The sequence below is a fragment of the Aulonocara stuartgranti genome (assembly GCF_965226115.1).
Source record: "Aulonocara stuartgranti genome assembly, chromosome: 18".
NCBI lineage: Eukaryota > Metazoa > Chordata > Actinopteri > Cichliformes > Cichlidae > Aulonocara > Aulonocara stuartgranti.
In genome coordinates this window covers 28,216,301-28,231,717 of record NC_138954.1, presented here as the reverse complement: position 1 = coordinate 28,231,717, position 15,417 = coordinate 28,216,301, and the positions used below count along the sequence as shown (strand labels likewise).

Below are 15,417 nucleotides of genomic sequence, written 5' to 3'. Positions count from 1 at the left end.
GTCTGTCAGTCACCACATGTGCTGCAGGGTATTTACTTAGTCATGTTGGTTTATACTGCCCAGATGGCCTGATGAGGCACTATCTAATTACTTCTCCCATGGATCCTCTGCCTCTGATAAATACTTACTGAGCCATGACTGTTTCATATCCTTCACTGCCACCACCAGGGGGTTCATGCAACTACACATGAGTCTGAAGGATGAGCAGATTTAGTTTGGAAAGGAGACAAGGCCCATCAACATGCAGTATTAATGAAAAACTAGAGAACATGTGATAAAGGTTTGGTGATTTACTATGGCCTTCTGATCGCTTCTGCTTATCTTCTCGTCCTCCTCTTTATAATTTTTTTTTGTTCATCCAAATGTTATGATATTAATCATTTTCATACTACTGTCATTTAGGCTATAAACTACCACTAAAGACGTATAACAGAGAGGGTTTTTTTCATTTACATTTACAGCTTGAATAAACTGGCAGAGACGTCTCTGACTGCGTGTAATTGCCGTTATTGAGCTGTTTGCAGCAGACAGTAGAGGGCGGTAGAGCTGTCAACCCAACATATGCACCACGAAGAAGAGTCCGGAAGTTACTCTGCTGTGTTTGTCCGCCTACTGGAAACGGTGAGGTGTGTTGAAGCGAGTGCTTGTTGTCAGCGTTACCCCAGCGGGAAGATTATTTTATGAGGGAGCCTTCCTCAGTGTCCGCTGAACAGCTGTAGCTCTTCAGGATAACAACATGGGTAAAGGTTAATTTTCTTTATCGGTTGTCTTTGTTTGTCTTGATGTCGTTAGCTTTTCCGCTAACGTTAACTTCCTCTCTTTGACTCATTTTCGACAGCTTGTGAAAAAAAAAGTCGAAGAAATTATAGTGCACTTTGAAAAATATTCAGTAAATTTCCTGCCGATAAATCACAGACGATGAAAGTTTTTTGGTTTGTTTTTGCTCGGCAGTGCCCCTTCAGTCTTATTTTGTTCACATGAAAGATAACACATAAGAGAGATCCTAATTACACAGAAAGGTAGTAGTGTCATACACAGATAAGAAATTAAAGGGTGGACCAATCCTAAGCACACATTCATATCACACATCAATAAGATAACACAAGCTAGAAGCTCGAGGTGGGACTTACCGGACACCCCACAATACAGTATTACCGATACTTAATTTACAAAACAATATTATTGTGATTTTTGACATTTTTGCAATATGCTGGGTATTGCAATGACATATATTGTCACTTATCATCTTTTTTTCAACTGCCAATTATGTTCTTAAAGTTAAACTTTGTCATTATTTGTTTTGTCCAATGAGAAAAATTTATTTCACTTCATTTTTTTTATGACAATAAGATTGTCAAGTGTACCAATACTGTCACTAAAACCTGAAACAATTCCATGCAATTAAGTTTCTGATAATACAGCTATTAACTGTGATAAATTGTGGGGAAATCACAGCTGTTGCTTACTGTATAGACGGAAATTTACATTTAAGTGTTTCCTTTGCGATCAGCACATTTGGGACTGAGCTTGCTCTAAATTAGGAGGTAGCTTTCTTAAGCTAGACGTGTCCAATATTGGATGTTTTTTTTAATGGTTGAGCCGATTTCATGTAAGTTTGCTCAGCTAATATCTCAGGATAGTGGTGCATAAGATTAGCTCACATGTTCATAGTACTCTCAGCGTATGTACTGGCACGCAAAAATATTGTGATACTTTGGTGTTTTCATTTTTTTTCTCCCCACAACTAATGGAAGCCTATTAAAATCTTTGTCACGTGTGGCTTCATTGACTTCTACCTGACACCATATTTTCTTCTTTTAAGAAGAACAAACAACCTAAAGAAAACTGAGTTTTTATGTACCGACACCTGTGTTTTTATGAATAGTTTTCTCATTCCAACTGTTCAAAGTGTGAAGAATATTGATGCTGTAGGAGTCTCTACAGATTCATTGAAAGGATCAATGTACTGTTCTAGCACGTACAGAGGGGCCCTTGCCTCCATCATCGCTGAGGCTCTTGGTTCCACCACTGCGGGTGATGTCGGCTGTGATGTGGAAGGTGGTTCATCTGAAAATCGTCAAGCAATATGGGAAAGTGGAGGAATTTGTGTCCTTGGTATCTGAAGCCATTCCCGACATCTTAACAAGCCATCAGGTGACACTGCTCACTGTGGGGTTGAGGGCAAAGGTAAGGAAACATACTGCGGATTCAGTCTCCACATGTATTAGTCACATTTCTATCATGTTAAAATTTCTTAGGTATTTGCATATTTGTCTGACTGTGGAATTTCTCATTTTACAAACTTGTAAGGATTATGTTGGCTCGTGCAGTTGTTAATCTAACAACAAAATAAAAGCATTGCATTGATCACAAACTGGTGGCACAGTGGTTAGCACTGTTGCCTCACAGCAAGAAGGTCCTGAGTTCAATTCTATCATCAAGCCGGGGTCTTTCTGTGTGGAGTTTGCATGTTCTCCCCGTGTTTGCGTGGGTTCCCTCCGGGTACTCCGGCTTCCTCCCACCGTCCAAAGACATGCAGCTTGTGGGGATAGGTTAATTGGCTAATCCAAATTGCCACTAGGTGAATGTTTGTCTGTCCCTATGTGTTAGCCCCGCGACAGACTGGCGACCTGTCCAGGGTGTACCCCTCCTTTCGCCCTATGACAGCTGGGATAGGCTCCAGCACCCCCCGCGACCCTGAAAAGGATAAGCGGAAGCGAATGGTTGGATGGATGATCACAAACTCCAAAACTTTACTTTGTCTTGAAGATGATATGAGTAACAAATATACATAATACTTTTTCTTAAATCTTTAGTGTCACATTTGTAGATACAGAGGTGTTACGACCCGTCTAGGGCCAGGCAGTAACATGAGTGAGGCACTCGCTCAAGACCAAGACCCAAGCAGCCAGAGGAAACAAATCCGTTCGTTATAATGTGATTTATTTACAAAGTGGAAAAAAAGGAACAACAAAACGGGAGTGTCAACACTTCAGGGTGAGCCAAGGCCAAAATAATAAACAAAAACAAATCTACACAAATCCCACACCCCTGACCTTCCTAAAACAAAGTCCAAAAATAAAGACAGAGTCTGAGCTCCTTAACTAATTCAAAACAGGAGAAAACGGGTGATCAAAAGAAACGGCAGCTCACCCCTACCCACTCCACTTCCACAACTTTTAAGCCGCACTGCAGCCAGCAGCTGCCACAGGTACACTGCTGGGTCATGAAACGCGAGGACCTCTCCCGCCATAACACTCCAGCCTTCTTTTAATGGGCGGGTCCTCCAGCTGGAACCAGTCACGTCGGGGCAGTGTATCCACACACCAATCGGAGCAGGGCTCTGGCACAGCTGAATTAACATAAAAAGATACATCACCTGCACAAAACAAACACATGAACATGCAAGTTCGTAACAAGAGGTAGTTAAAGGCAAGTCTTTCTGTAAGTAGAACAGAAAGAGGCAGCAGGTAGATTTCACTGTTTACATTTGATCTTTCACTGTTTGTCTGTCCTTAACGTCTCTTCCAGATGATATTGCAAATGTTAAACTCTGAGGATCTCGGAGGCATTAAAACACACTTGGGTTGCCTGCTGCAAACTCGCTCACGACAGGTGTGTAGTGCTTAACGTTCCTGGATGTTGGTTATTGGCTGATTCAGAAGCTCTGCTTGACTTTAACTGTTTATTTAACTCTGCAGGTCTATCCAGAAGGTAACCCTCTTGAAGCCAACATTGTCACATTTGTTCAGAGACTCCTGGACGACTCAGAAGGGAGAGAACACTTCCTCAAAGTGTGTCTCTGCTTTTGTCTTACAGTTAGTCTAAATATAAATAGGTGAGGGTGTTTAATAATAACTTTTCGCCTGATAGAATGTGTTTCCTGTGGCGTATGGGCCCGACTTTGACACAGCACTGGAAAAGCTTCTCTGTGACTTCTTCTCCAAACTGGAAGAGCTGCTGCCAGTACCAGACTTTAAACAGGTAGAGGTCCACAGTCTTTACCTGTAAGAAATGACTATTTTTAGGGCGTTTTCACAGATTAGCAGTCTAAGGCCTGTGCATTAAAATCATATTATTTATCTGATAAAGGCTGCTTTGTGGATCAGTGATACACCAGCTGAGGTAGAGGAGTACATGCACTGTGTAACTGAAGCTGATGACATCAAAGTATTGCTCAGAACCAGGCCTCGCAATAGTGAAATGGCCAAGATAGATTCAAGTGGTGAGTCTGTCTGCCTTTCTTTTCTCATTCACATCCCCCCGCAACCATAGTCAAACTAATGATGCTTAAGCCGGGGGTCTTTCCTGTTTAAAAGGGTTCTTCCTCCTCAGCATCTCCAAGTGCTTGCACACAGAGAGTGATCTGATCATTAGGATTCTCTTCACTCTGTAGGCTCTTTACCTGACAGTCTGTAATGGGTTCATAATGTGTGCTACATACAGTATAAGATGCCTTGAAATGACTGCTGTTGCTGAACTGAGGCTCTATAAATAAAATTTAAGTGTATATGTGCACTTAATCAGAGTTATGTATTTGTCAGATGCAGTATTTCTATTGTAGGTCCTGTGATTGACATTGGGAGCTGTGTTTTGGATTTCTATAGCCAAATACCTTCAGTTAATTGAAAAAGATAAAAATGCATTGGTATTGGATGCAGTTATTTTTATTGACCCTTTTCTTTTTGAATTCTTAATTCCTCTTTCAAACAGTGCCATCTCCCTCAGAGCAGCGGCTTTTTTCCTCGTTGTCGCTCCCCGTCTCCCTGATAGACAACAGCGCCAAAGATGTGGAATCAAATGCACCAACTTTCGAAAACCAAAGAGTGTCTGAAGCAGCTGCCTTTCAAGAGCCCAGAGATGGTGACATGTGGGATACAAGATGGCCACATGAGGAAGAGTCTCACAGCGCAGAACAAGAGGCGGGAGGAAAAGACACCGACAGCATTCCTGACACACATGTTGTGGAGGAGTGTGGTGACCAAGCTACAACAACTCGCCAAGCTCCCTCTTCATCTGCTGAGAGTCATGTGGTATCCAGCTCTGTGATCGGCCCTCTCAGACAGAGAGTTGCACAGAAATGCACTCAGTGTGGGAAGTGCTTCATTTACAAGTATGAACTCCTGGAGCATCAGCGGCTGCACACCGGAGAAAACCCTTACAAGTGCTCTCAGTGTGGGAAAGCTTTTCGGCGGAGCTCTGATCTATCAAGTCACAGGCGGACACAGTGCAGAAAAGCAGCGTACATTTGCATCAAATGCGGGAAAAGCTTTCAGTCTATGCAGGAAAAATGTAGACACCAGTGTGTTCATAGCATCCACAAGTTTGACTGTCCTTACTGTGGGAAAAGTTTTAAGAAAATGTACCTGCTGGCTAAGCACAAGCTGACTCACAACCAGAACCGCATTTTCACATGCAGACAGTGCGGGGAGGTATACCCGGGTATAAGCGAGCTAAGATCACATCAAAAGATCCATCCTCCTCAGCTGTCCAATCAGTGCCAGCAGTGCGGGAAGTTTTTCAGCTCGGCTGCGTGTTTGACTGCTCACCAGCTGCGCCACACACAGCAGAGGACACAGATTTGCACACGCTGCGGCAAAGCCTTCAAGAGCAAGCATGATCTGAACCTTCACATGCGCAGTCATACAGGCGAGAGGCCCTTTCAGTGCACCTACTGCGAGAAGCGTTTCTCCGTGTCAGGAAACTTGAACGTACACGTAAGGATTCACACAGGAGAGAAACCGTACCTGTGCTCCGACTGTGGCAAGGCTTTCATTTCTGCCGGAGAGCTGCAGATACACAGGCGCACCCACACGGGGGAAAAGCCATACAAGTGCTCGGTGTGCGGGAGAGGATTCACCAGGGCGAGCAAAGTGACGCTCCACATGCGTGTTCACACTGGGGAACGCCCCTACGAGTGCTCTGAATGCGGGAAAGGCTTTTCACGTGGCAGCGAACTGAAAAAACACACAATGAACCATGCAGGAGTCCGGCCCTACGCCTGTCAGCTGTGTGCAAAAACGTACACGTGCCTCAGTCACCTGAAAAGACACTTAAAATCTCACAGTGTAGTCCAGTCTCAGACCCTCTGATTCTACTGACTATCAAATGGTCTTTTGCCATTGATGAGGTCTTTGTGCAGTGACACTGTACACACTGTTGCTGACTTCATGCACTGCATCATAGGATTTGGACTTTGTTTTCTTCTTTTCTTTTAGAGACTCCTTCCTTATCCTCCATTTAAAATGTCACTCTCAAGTGCAGCTTCTGGTCCTGACATACAGATGTTTTGTTTGTTGTGTTGTTTTTGTTTTATTTGTTTTCTGATATCCTAAAATGTGATTTTGAAGTCATCCAAGAAAACGGTGTCCTTCTGCGTTTATTAGTGCCTGTATTATTATTATTATTATTATTTTTCCTTCTATGAGGTAACACTGACTGGAGTAGTATTATTTACCAGTGACACTGTTCAATATTGTAAACACAGAATAAACTAGATAATTGCCACCTATTTGTCCTATTTGTTGCTCTACAACAGCCTGATATCCACTTATGAGGACCTTATACTGTCACTGTTCTATTTAACCCTTGTATGGTGTTCGGGTCTGTGAGACCCGTTTTCAGTTTTTCTCAAAAGAAAAATTAAACAATTAATTATTTTTTCAACCTGAAATTCATTGGCTTTGGCTTATTTTCTGTGAAGAACATAAATCCGAACTAATTTTCAATGACCTCATACTGTACCTCCCCCCACGCATTTACATTACATACAAGGTGTTTGGGTCCACTGGACCCAGGCCTAATAAAAGTGTTGAAAGTGCAGGTCCTGTGTTCCCACACTCTGTCTTCCTCCTCTCTGGTGCTGCTGATAGTGTTTTCTTCCCCTCCTGCTCCCGCACAAAGTTGCAACATTGTTGAAAATTCAACTATCAACACCGTCTGCTCTTACATTCCTGCACATTTTACCCTCTTTCTTGAGGGATCCAAATTTTATTTTCTCATACCCTGTCCCTCCTGCAAATTAGGGGCATAATACTATAAATAAGAATTTGCCAGTGTGGTTCTTTATCACAACTGATCAAGATGGCAAAAGATTATCTGCTGCGAGGGCCATCCAATTGATTTTGGAAGAGAGAGGGGCTTCGGAGGATGATGTTGACAAAGAGGGTTCAGAATATTTCACATTTCTGAAAATTCAGAGTCTGACAGTGACTTTGAAGAAGAGGATGAGGTTGAGCACCATTTAGTAACCAAACAAAGACGAGTACCCCATCTGCTGCCAGCTCCAGGACCAGAACAAGCCCACCAGACAGCAAGTGAAGAAATATGGATGTCAATAACTGGTGAAATTGAATGGTCTTCTTGCCCAAGAAATGAGCCACCCTACAGAGCTGTTACTGTGATAAGCCAGGGCCAACACGGCTGACAGTTACTCATGTGCAGGACATCAAGTCTTCATTTGAGCTTTTCATCCCAGATTCCATCCAGAAAATTATTCTGGATTGCAGTAATCTAGAAGGACGTGTGTTTTTGGAGAGAGGTGGAAGGAGATGGACCAAATTGATCTGCAGGCCTACTTTGGGGTTCTTATCCTTGCAGGAGTTTTGAGGTCCAAAGGGGAATCCACAGAATCCTGTGGGATGCAGAAACCGGCAAGAACCTTTCCATGCATCAATGTCTCTGGAAAACTTCCACAAAATTTCCAGGATTATCCGTTTTGATAACCAAGATGACAGACCAGCTCGACGGCAGAGAGACAAGCTAGCTGCCATCAGGACAGTGTGGGATAAGTGTGTGCGCCACCTCCCCCTGTTTTTTACCCTGGGCCTAATGTCACCATTGATGAACAGCTGATCCCATTTAGTTGTGAAACATATTGCTTCACGTGTAAATGTGTTGTCTTTCCACTCACTCCACTTGATTATAACTGATCTATTTTTTATAACATTTTATAAAAAAAATAAAAAAAAGAGACACATATTAATTCATAAATGTGATCTAACAAAGGTAAAGGGAAAAAATTAACCATGTTTACTGTTCATATGGCTTGTAATTGGGATGAAGTAAACATCTGTTGAGTAATTTAACATAAAATTGTTTGATAGTGTTAATTTGGAAAGCCAAAACTCTAGCGGGTCCACCAGACCCATGAACACTGGCTGAGTAACAAAAATATGAACACCACACAAGGGTTAAATTTAAAAAGAACATCTTCATATGTGGATCTTATTTTCCTCTGAAACAAAAATAAGGTAAAACAAACAAACTGCTAATTCTTTGTTTTTACATTCATCAGCCCAAATGGCAAAGAGAAATTAAAAATGCATGTAATGAAAGAGTTTGGGTCTTAGGAGGTTAAACATCCTGCTGTGGGTTTGTTTAATGTGTTTCTGTGTTTAAAATAATAAAGTCACACCGTCGAAACAAATGAAAAATTACGTTTAGTTGAAAGTAAAAAGTTTCTAACTCTTATTCCAAAGCTGAAATGGCAGTAGTTTTTTTATTACTTTGTTTACTGTATTTTTTTATTTTTTTAGTTGTTGATTCTTTTTTTTACACTTTACGTTGTAACGTCTGTTCCGAACTTAAAATATGAGCATAACAACAGTGTACGAACTGTGTAATAAAATACAGTTGAGCCAGGTCTTTACGCTACCCTTTATTATTTAGATTTTTCGGAGGCGTGGTGCGTTTACAAAAGTAAATGGGACTCGTTGTGTACGGGCTGCCCCGTAAAACAAAACGAACCTCCCTGATGAACCTACTGGCCCAGCGCTCCTCGCGATATGAACAGCGTGCTTCAGGAAGAAGTTGGCGCCTGAAGCCGTATATTCGGTTAGCTACTACACTAGCCGATATTATGAACGAATTAGCTGTTCATGTTGCGTTTCCCTTCCATCGTTGCTAATGAATTCCACAATGAATGATATGGGTAAGTGTTACCTCGTGGAGAGCAACAACATGTTGTATTTTCGCTTGTTATGTGGTTAGCCGACTAGCCAAAGAGAAGGATTACTGGGAGCTGAGGAGGCCTCGACTAATCTCTGGAACAAGAATTGTTTTGCTCCCCGTTAAGCCGGGTTTTGCCCTGTAGCCAGCAAGTTAGCTGATGCTCTAGATATGGAAGAAACAGTGGGGATTGTCCGCGTTTCCAAACATTTTATTTGCATGAAAAGGCTTGCTTCAGTGTATCAAATGCGGTTAAAAAATCGGTCTATTAACAGGCATTTATAACGCGATTCCTTTTAAATAAAGTAACTAGCGTTAAGCTACCACTAGCTGTTTACCCATCTAACCTGCTCATGCCTCCGTAATAAACTCACATCGTCTCTTTGTCTTTGTGGTTAATTTAGTGTAAAACAACTGAATTTTATCCTATTTATGCACACAAACCTGGTGCTTTAGGCTAAGGACGGGCTGTAGTCTTGTGTTTCTGCAGCTCATGGATGGACAGTAGCGATGGTGAACAGACGGTGCTGACAAGTGGTTTTATTGTACAAAAAACAGTATCTCCCACTCATTTACCTTCTTCCTATTGACATATTTAAGGCACGGTCAACTATTTACATTAATAACATTTAATCTAGCCTTTGAAACAACGAAGGGGATCTCTGTTCTGCCTCAAAGTTAAATATTCTCATGTAAACTCGGGTCCACAGAGGGGTACCAGGTTCTTAATTAACCTGACTGACAGCCTGTTTGACCCAGTCTGTTTTCTCTCCAAAGAATTCAGTGTTCCCCTTTCCTCGCTGGCTCTCCTGGTCCCACCACTCCGCCTTATGTCTGCTGTGATGTGGGAAGTGGTGCGCCAGCGGAACATAAAGCACTATGGGAAACTGGAGGAGTTTGTGTCCATGGTAACAGATGCAGTTCCTGAACTGATGAGTAAGAGGGAAGGGAGGCTGCTCTCACTGGGTCTGAGAGCAAGGGTAAGTGAAATGTCTGGATCGCATGACGTGTGTAAAAGGAGCTATTCAAATGAGACGAGGACGCGAGGCACGTGTTAATATTATAAACTACGCTTCTTCTAGACAACTCTTGAACTGCTGCGTTCTGAACACCCTGAAGATCTCAAGGCGGTTCAGAGCCACCTTAACCGAATCCAATCTTCCTGCATCGAGGAGGTGGGTGAGCCTGTTAGCGTATTTTAATTTGGAATATATAAATGGCTAATTTGTAAAAATCAAAAAATGATGAAAACATAACTGTTTTCAGGATTGTTCAAACAAATTGATTTTTTTAAAGAAGTAATTCAACAGTAATAATGAAAATAATTATTAGCTGTTGACCTATGACCTGTCCTGTGGTTATCTAGACCAATGATCCTGTAATTGAAGCACCAGAGGCAAACTTTATGAAGTTGGTGCAAGGCCTCATTGAAGACACGGATGGCAGAGAACACTTTCTCAAGGTAAAGTTGGGACTGACAATGTTTGAATCACATTTAAAAATGTGATTATAATAACATGTGTAAAAGGACGAGGTTGTATGTTGACAGTACAGATCTTTTTTTTTTTCTTTTTTTCCCATGTGGCAGAATGTGTTTCCTGTGGAGTACGGCCCTGACTTTGATACGGCGCTCGAGACCCTAGTTTGTGAGTTTTTCACAAGACTCGAGGAGCTGCTGCCAATACCAGATTTCAAACAGGTACAGAGAGGATCTTTTTAAGATGATAAAATAAAGGAGCGCTTTTAAATGTGCTTTTTTTGTGCCTGTGTCTCACAGACTGCATCCTGGATTAGTGCTGCCCCTTCAGTCCTAGAGGAGTATATGCAGTGCGTGTCCAACGGAGAGGACCTTAAATTTCTTCTCCAGAGTAAACAGTGCCACGGGAAATTAGCAAAGAGCAGCATTGGTATGCATATACTAGTCAGTGCATCTTCTTTTAGTTCAAGATGTGGGACTATATTAATATTTGTTTCCTGTTTCTTTTCATGCAGCTCCATTTCAGTCAGATGATCTTCTGATCCCCTCGCTGTCTCTCCCTCCATCTCTGGAAGTAGCCATCGCTTCCCACCCGAGTGCTTGTGATGATGAAAATAATGACGTCCCTCAGATTGTCATGTTTGACGAAGAGCTGTCCACAAACCCTTCCACCTCAGCTGACTTTCCCGAATCTCCAAAAAGGGCCGATGTTACTTCGTCTCCGCGCAGGAGACAGCAGTCAGGAATCCATAAATGCCCCGAGTGTGACAAGTGCTTCAAGCATCACTCTGTCCTCATTGAACATCAGAGAGTCCACAGCGGGCTGCAGCCCTACAACTGCTCTGAGTGCGGGAGGGCTTTCCGAACAGCCACTCTGCTTGCTGGACACAGGCTGCGGAAATGCAAAAATGCGGCATATCTTTGCATCAAATGCGGGAACAGTTTTCCAACGTCACTGGAGAAATTCAGACATCACTGCCCGAAACGAGGACGTAACTACGACTGCGGGCAGTGTGGAAAGAGTTTTCCAAAGTCCAGCAGCCTGAAGGAACATCTGCTAACTCATGTTCAAAGCCGCCTTTTCAAGTGTAGCCACTGCGGGATTGGTTTTTCAGGAATAGGTGACCTGAAGTACCATCAGCAAGTTGATCATGAGAAGCCTTATCAGTGTAAGCAATGTGGAAAGAGCTTCATCTCCTCAAAGAGTCTGGACAAACACCAACAAAGGCATGAAGAGGTTGGTGAAATGGACACCCTCAAGTTAATGAGTGGAGATAAACACAGGAAAAGTGGCTCGAGTCATCGGACATCAGTGTCTCTTTCCTCCAGGAAGAGGTCCGTCAAAGCAGTCTACCAGCGAGGAAGAGTCACCCATAACTGTCCGCTGTGTGGCAGGAGCTTCAAATATCGCTTTGAGTTTCTTGAACACCAGAGATTCCACACAGCTGTGAAGCCTTACAAATGCTCTCAGTGTGGAAAAGCCTTCCGCACCGAGGCTCACCTGTCAGGGCACAGGAAGAGGAAGTGTAAAAACGCCGCCCACATTTGCACCAAGTGTGGGTGCCAGTTCAGGTCCATGCACGAGCGCGTCAGACACCAGTGTGTCCAGTTGCTGACGAAATATGAATGCTCTCATTGTGGGAAGACCTTCAAGATGGCTCATCTGTTGAGGAACCATCAGATGAGTGAACATCAGCTCCCCTACAGCCCCAACCATCGCTTCAGGTGTAGATACTGTAACGAGACCTTTCCTGGGATCAGCGAGCTCAAGTACCATCAGAGGGTCGACCACGAGAAACCGTATCAGTGTCAGGAATGCGGCAAATGTTTCCTCTCCGAAAAATGCCTGGCCAATCACGAGCTCCGCCACAACGACGACAGACCGGAGAGCTGCCTGGTGTGTGGCCGCGGCTTCAGAAACCGCTATGATTTGAAGCAGCACATGCGCACTCACACGGGAGAGCGGCCCTACCAGTGCACTCACTGCTCGCAGTGCTTCTCCACGGCCGGAGGACTGAGGAGTCACACCAGGGTTCACACGGGCGAGAAACCGCACGTTTGCCCAGACTGCGGGAAGGCTTTCTCCCAGATGGGGGCGATGCGCACGCACAGGCTCACTCACACGGGAGAGAGGCCGTTCAAGTGCACGGTCTGTGGCAAAGGTTTCACAATGGCGCACAAAGTCACAGTTCACATGCGCGTGCACACGGGGGAGCGGCCGTACGTGTGCTCCCAGTGTGGGAAGGCCTTCTCAGACGGAAGCGTGTTGAAGCAGCACATGCTGAACCACTCGGGGGTGCGACCGTATCACTGCCAGATCTGCCCCAAGACTTACACCTGTCTGAACCACCTGAGGAGGCACCTGAAAAGCCACTCAAACATGAGCTGAAGCAGGCATGAAGGAAAACTGACATTATCTAAGAAACTTTCAATGGACCAACTAAACCAAGCAATACGGGAATGATGCCGATTGGCTGTTGTAGAAAGTGAGGCGAGGAGATTCGGCTCCTGTTCTTCATCCATTAGTTCGAGATTGTTCCAACCAGCACAAACAAATTCTTCCCTCTTTTCCCATCTGGCTTTGGTTGTTTTGTTTTGTTTTGTTTTTTCTTCTGTGCATCAGTTTCTCATGCGTGAATGCAATGAGATGTTAGTTGGAACTTACTTTTTCCAGACCTCCCTAATAGTTACAGAGATAAATATTTGTCTGAACTTCTGATTATTGATCCTGATTCTTAGTGTCGGTTGTGACAGTTGTTAGACCCAGCTCTCGATCACCACACTTGTGAAAATGATGAGGTTACCGTGATTAACTGACCGGGGCAGACTGCAGCTCTGATGATGATAAGATTCAACGCTGTCTCCTAAACATCACAATCCCCCCTGCAGCTAAGCTGACAGTTAAGTTGGATGACAAAGCATAGATATAAAGGGTTCAGCAGAGATTTGTTGCTATGTTGCACATTTGAGAGCACAGGGGCATACATCCCTCTTCTGGGCCTGAGCCACAAGACTTTAAGCCAGGAAATTTGACTCACATGTTGGCCCTTTGTATTTGTTAACTTAGTTTCATGATTTTTTTTAAAACCTTGGTTAGTGTCAGACCCAAAACGGCTTGGTTCAGTTTCAAAATAAGCAGCGCGGTTTGGGTTTAAATTGGCCTTTTTTTACAATTGTAATCACACAGAAGCTTCTCCTCTCTTTCCTAAGTCATGAGTAACCACAATGTCTAATATATATATTGGTTGTCTAATAAGAAGCAGTCAAAAGGAATGCCAGAGACCGAAAGGGCAAATGTGATTATTTGAGATTGCAGTTTGTCATGCGAGGGGTGTAATTTTCAGAAGGCAAGGCTCATTTGTTTAGTAAATGTTTGCAGTAAAAGCTAGAGTAAATACTGAACAGAGCTGCAGCAGAGTCGGGTCCTGTGTGGATTGTCAGTGCTTTCTTGGCTAATGTTAAGAGTCAGCTAAGAATGTGCCATGTGAAGTGTCACCTCAGGTGCTGCCAGAGCATTTAAGCATTATATCTGGTCTACACAAACACCAGCTCTGCTTCACATGGATCAGGGGAGACGGATAAAAGGAGTTCAGAGAATATTTTGTCACTGAGATGATTGGGGTGGGGGGGCATGTGCTGTATGTCTGAAGTGGATGAAGATATAGTTTGGGAAAAGGAGGTAAAAGTTGCAGAGGTGGAAAAAATGTTCTCTGTAAATATGCTGGATGACAAATAAGTGTGAGTTTGTAAAAGTTAAAAAGCCCATTTTCTTTTTGTTGTTTTGTTTTTTTCACCTTTTGTATTCTCTCTGTGGTTTGAAAGGTTTGTGAATTTCAGATTAAATTCCCTTCGTTACTCCTTATCTCTGTTAAGTTTTTTTTCTTTCTCAGAAAAACAAAAGGTGTCTGTATTAGACTTCAGTTTCACTAGATGGCAGTAGGTGACTATTAAGCAGTTTGCCATGCACTGATGCGTGTTAGTTAACCAGCAGAGCGGATATAATGACTGTCTATCATCAAATTATTTATTTGTCAGGAAAACAAATACAGCTTTGCAGCTGTGGCCCATGTCCCCTTTATCTGCTTTCTTTGGCACAGCTTGGAAGTTTGATTAAAGCACAGTTTCTTCTCGTTTCCTCATTTCCTCACTGGGGTCCCGCCATTTCTGAAGTGTTTAAAGGCGGCATAAAAAGCATCACCACATTTTTATCTAGCTTTTAAATTCAATTCTCTACTTTGCGTCCAGCTAAAAAACAGCTGGATTCGGACCACTTTGTTCCCAGTTTTGTGTTTTAACTTGAAATTCAGGCAAACATGATGTGTCATTATGTAAGAGACGCATTACCATTAATTTCTTCCATCTGTGCTGAGTTTTATGGGATTTTTTTTCCTTTGGGGAAAAAAAGAAGCTCTGTTTGTCTTTTTTCAACTTCAGGTTTTTTTCTTACTCCCCATCCCAGTTACATCTCATCCATGCTCACTCGTCCATAGCAACCTTTGAGTTTTACTCTCTCTCAAAACAAACCCATTTCTCTGCCATTCACAGGGAGGTGCAACCACCAAAGTTGGCTGTCGTAATGATTTAAATGTTGCAAGATGTTAGCATCTTCTAGCTGGAGGTGCGTTGGCTGCCTTCCTTCTAGCTTACTAAGAAATCCTACTGATTTCCTGTGAACATTGGTCTTCTCTGGAAGCACCCCGAGCCTCTCGTCTCCTGTTTCTTCACATGTATAGCTTAAGCTTTTGCTTCTAGTGAATGAAACAGATTCCAGTCCAACTTGTCAGATTCATAAATTCCAGGGGGTTGTGTAACTCACAAAAACAAAGCTTAAAGCAGAGCTCTGTTTGTGCATTCCTGTGAGTTTTACTATGGAATAATGTATTCCTGATGAAGGCACGTATTGTGAAATGCATGCATCACGCTTCATGCTGAGCACCACATCTGCCAAAAATCCTACAGATTTACAATGAGAGCCTGCTAATAAATACAGA

General features: G+C 43.1%; 2 protein-coding genes across 2 annotated transcripts; both read left to right on the top strand.

Annotated features, from left to right (window-relative positions):
• The first annotated feature begins 572 nt into the window (after nt 1-572).
• On the top strand, nt 573-6,673 carry LOC309694376 (uncharacterized protein). Its single transcript, XM_082514435.1, has 7 exons — nt 573-740; nt 1,976-2,187; nt 3,532-3,615; nt 3,702-3,794; nt 3,874-3,984; nt 4,093-4,225; nt 4,714-6,673. Exons 1-7 carry the CDS (start codon nt 737-739, stop codon nt 6,090-6,092), a joined length of 2,016 nt encoding a protein of 671 aa, XP_082370561.1. The 5' UTR covers nt 573-736; the 3' UTR covers nt 6,093-6,673.
• Nucleotides 6,674-8,677: 2,004 nt separating this feature from the next.
• On the top strand, nt 8,678-14,288 carry LOC309694375 (uncharacterized protein). Its single transcript, XM_082514434.1, has 7 exons — nt 8,678-8,932; nt 9,727-9,929; nt 10,032-10,124; nt 10,316-10,411; nt 10,538-10,648; nt 10,727-10,856; nt 10,942-14,288. Exons 1-7 carry the CDS (start codon nt 8,908-8,910, stop codon nt 12,813-12,815), a joined length of 2,532 nt encoding a protein of 843 aa, XP_082370560.1. The 5' UTR covers nt 8,678-8,907; the 3' UTR covers nt 12,816-14,288.
• Nucleotides 14,289-15,417: the final 1,129 nt, after the last annotated feature.

Excerpts from the sequence above, each read along its gene's own strand:
- LOC309694375 (XM_082514434.1), top strand. The coding sequence starts at position 8,908 with ATGAATTCCACAATGAATGATATGG. Across the intron at positions 9,930-10,031 it reads CACTGGGTCTGAGAGCAAGG|ACAACTCTTGAACTGCTGCG; the intron begins GTAAGTGAAATG and ends CGCTTCTTCTAG. Across the intron at positions 10,125-10,315 it reads AATCTTCCTGCATCGAGGAG|ACCAATGATCCTGTAATTGA; the intron begins GTGGGTGAGCCT and ends GTGGTTATCTAG.
- LOC309694376 (XM_082514435.1), top strand. Across the intron at positions 2,188-3,531 it reads CTGTGGGGTTGAGGGCAAAG|ATGATATTGCAAATGTTAAA; the intron begins GTAAGGAAACAT and ends CGTCTCTTCCAG. Across the intron at positions 3,616-3,701 it reads TGCAAACTCGCTCACGACAG|GTCTATCCAGAAGGTAACCC; the intron begins GTGTGTAGTGCT and ends TTAACTCTGCAG.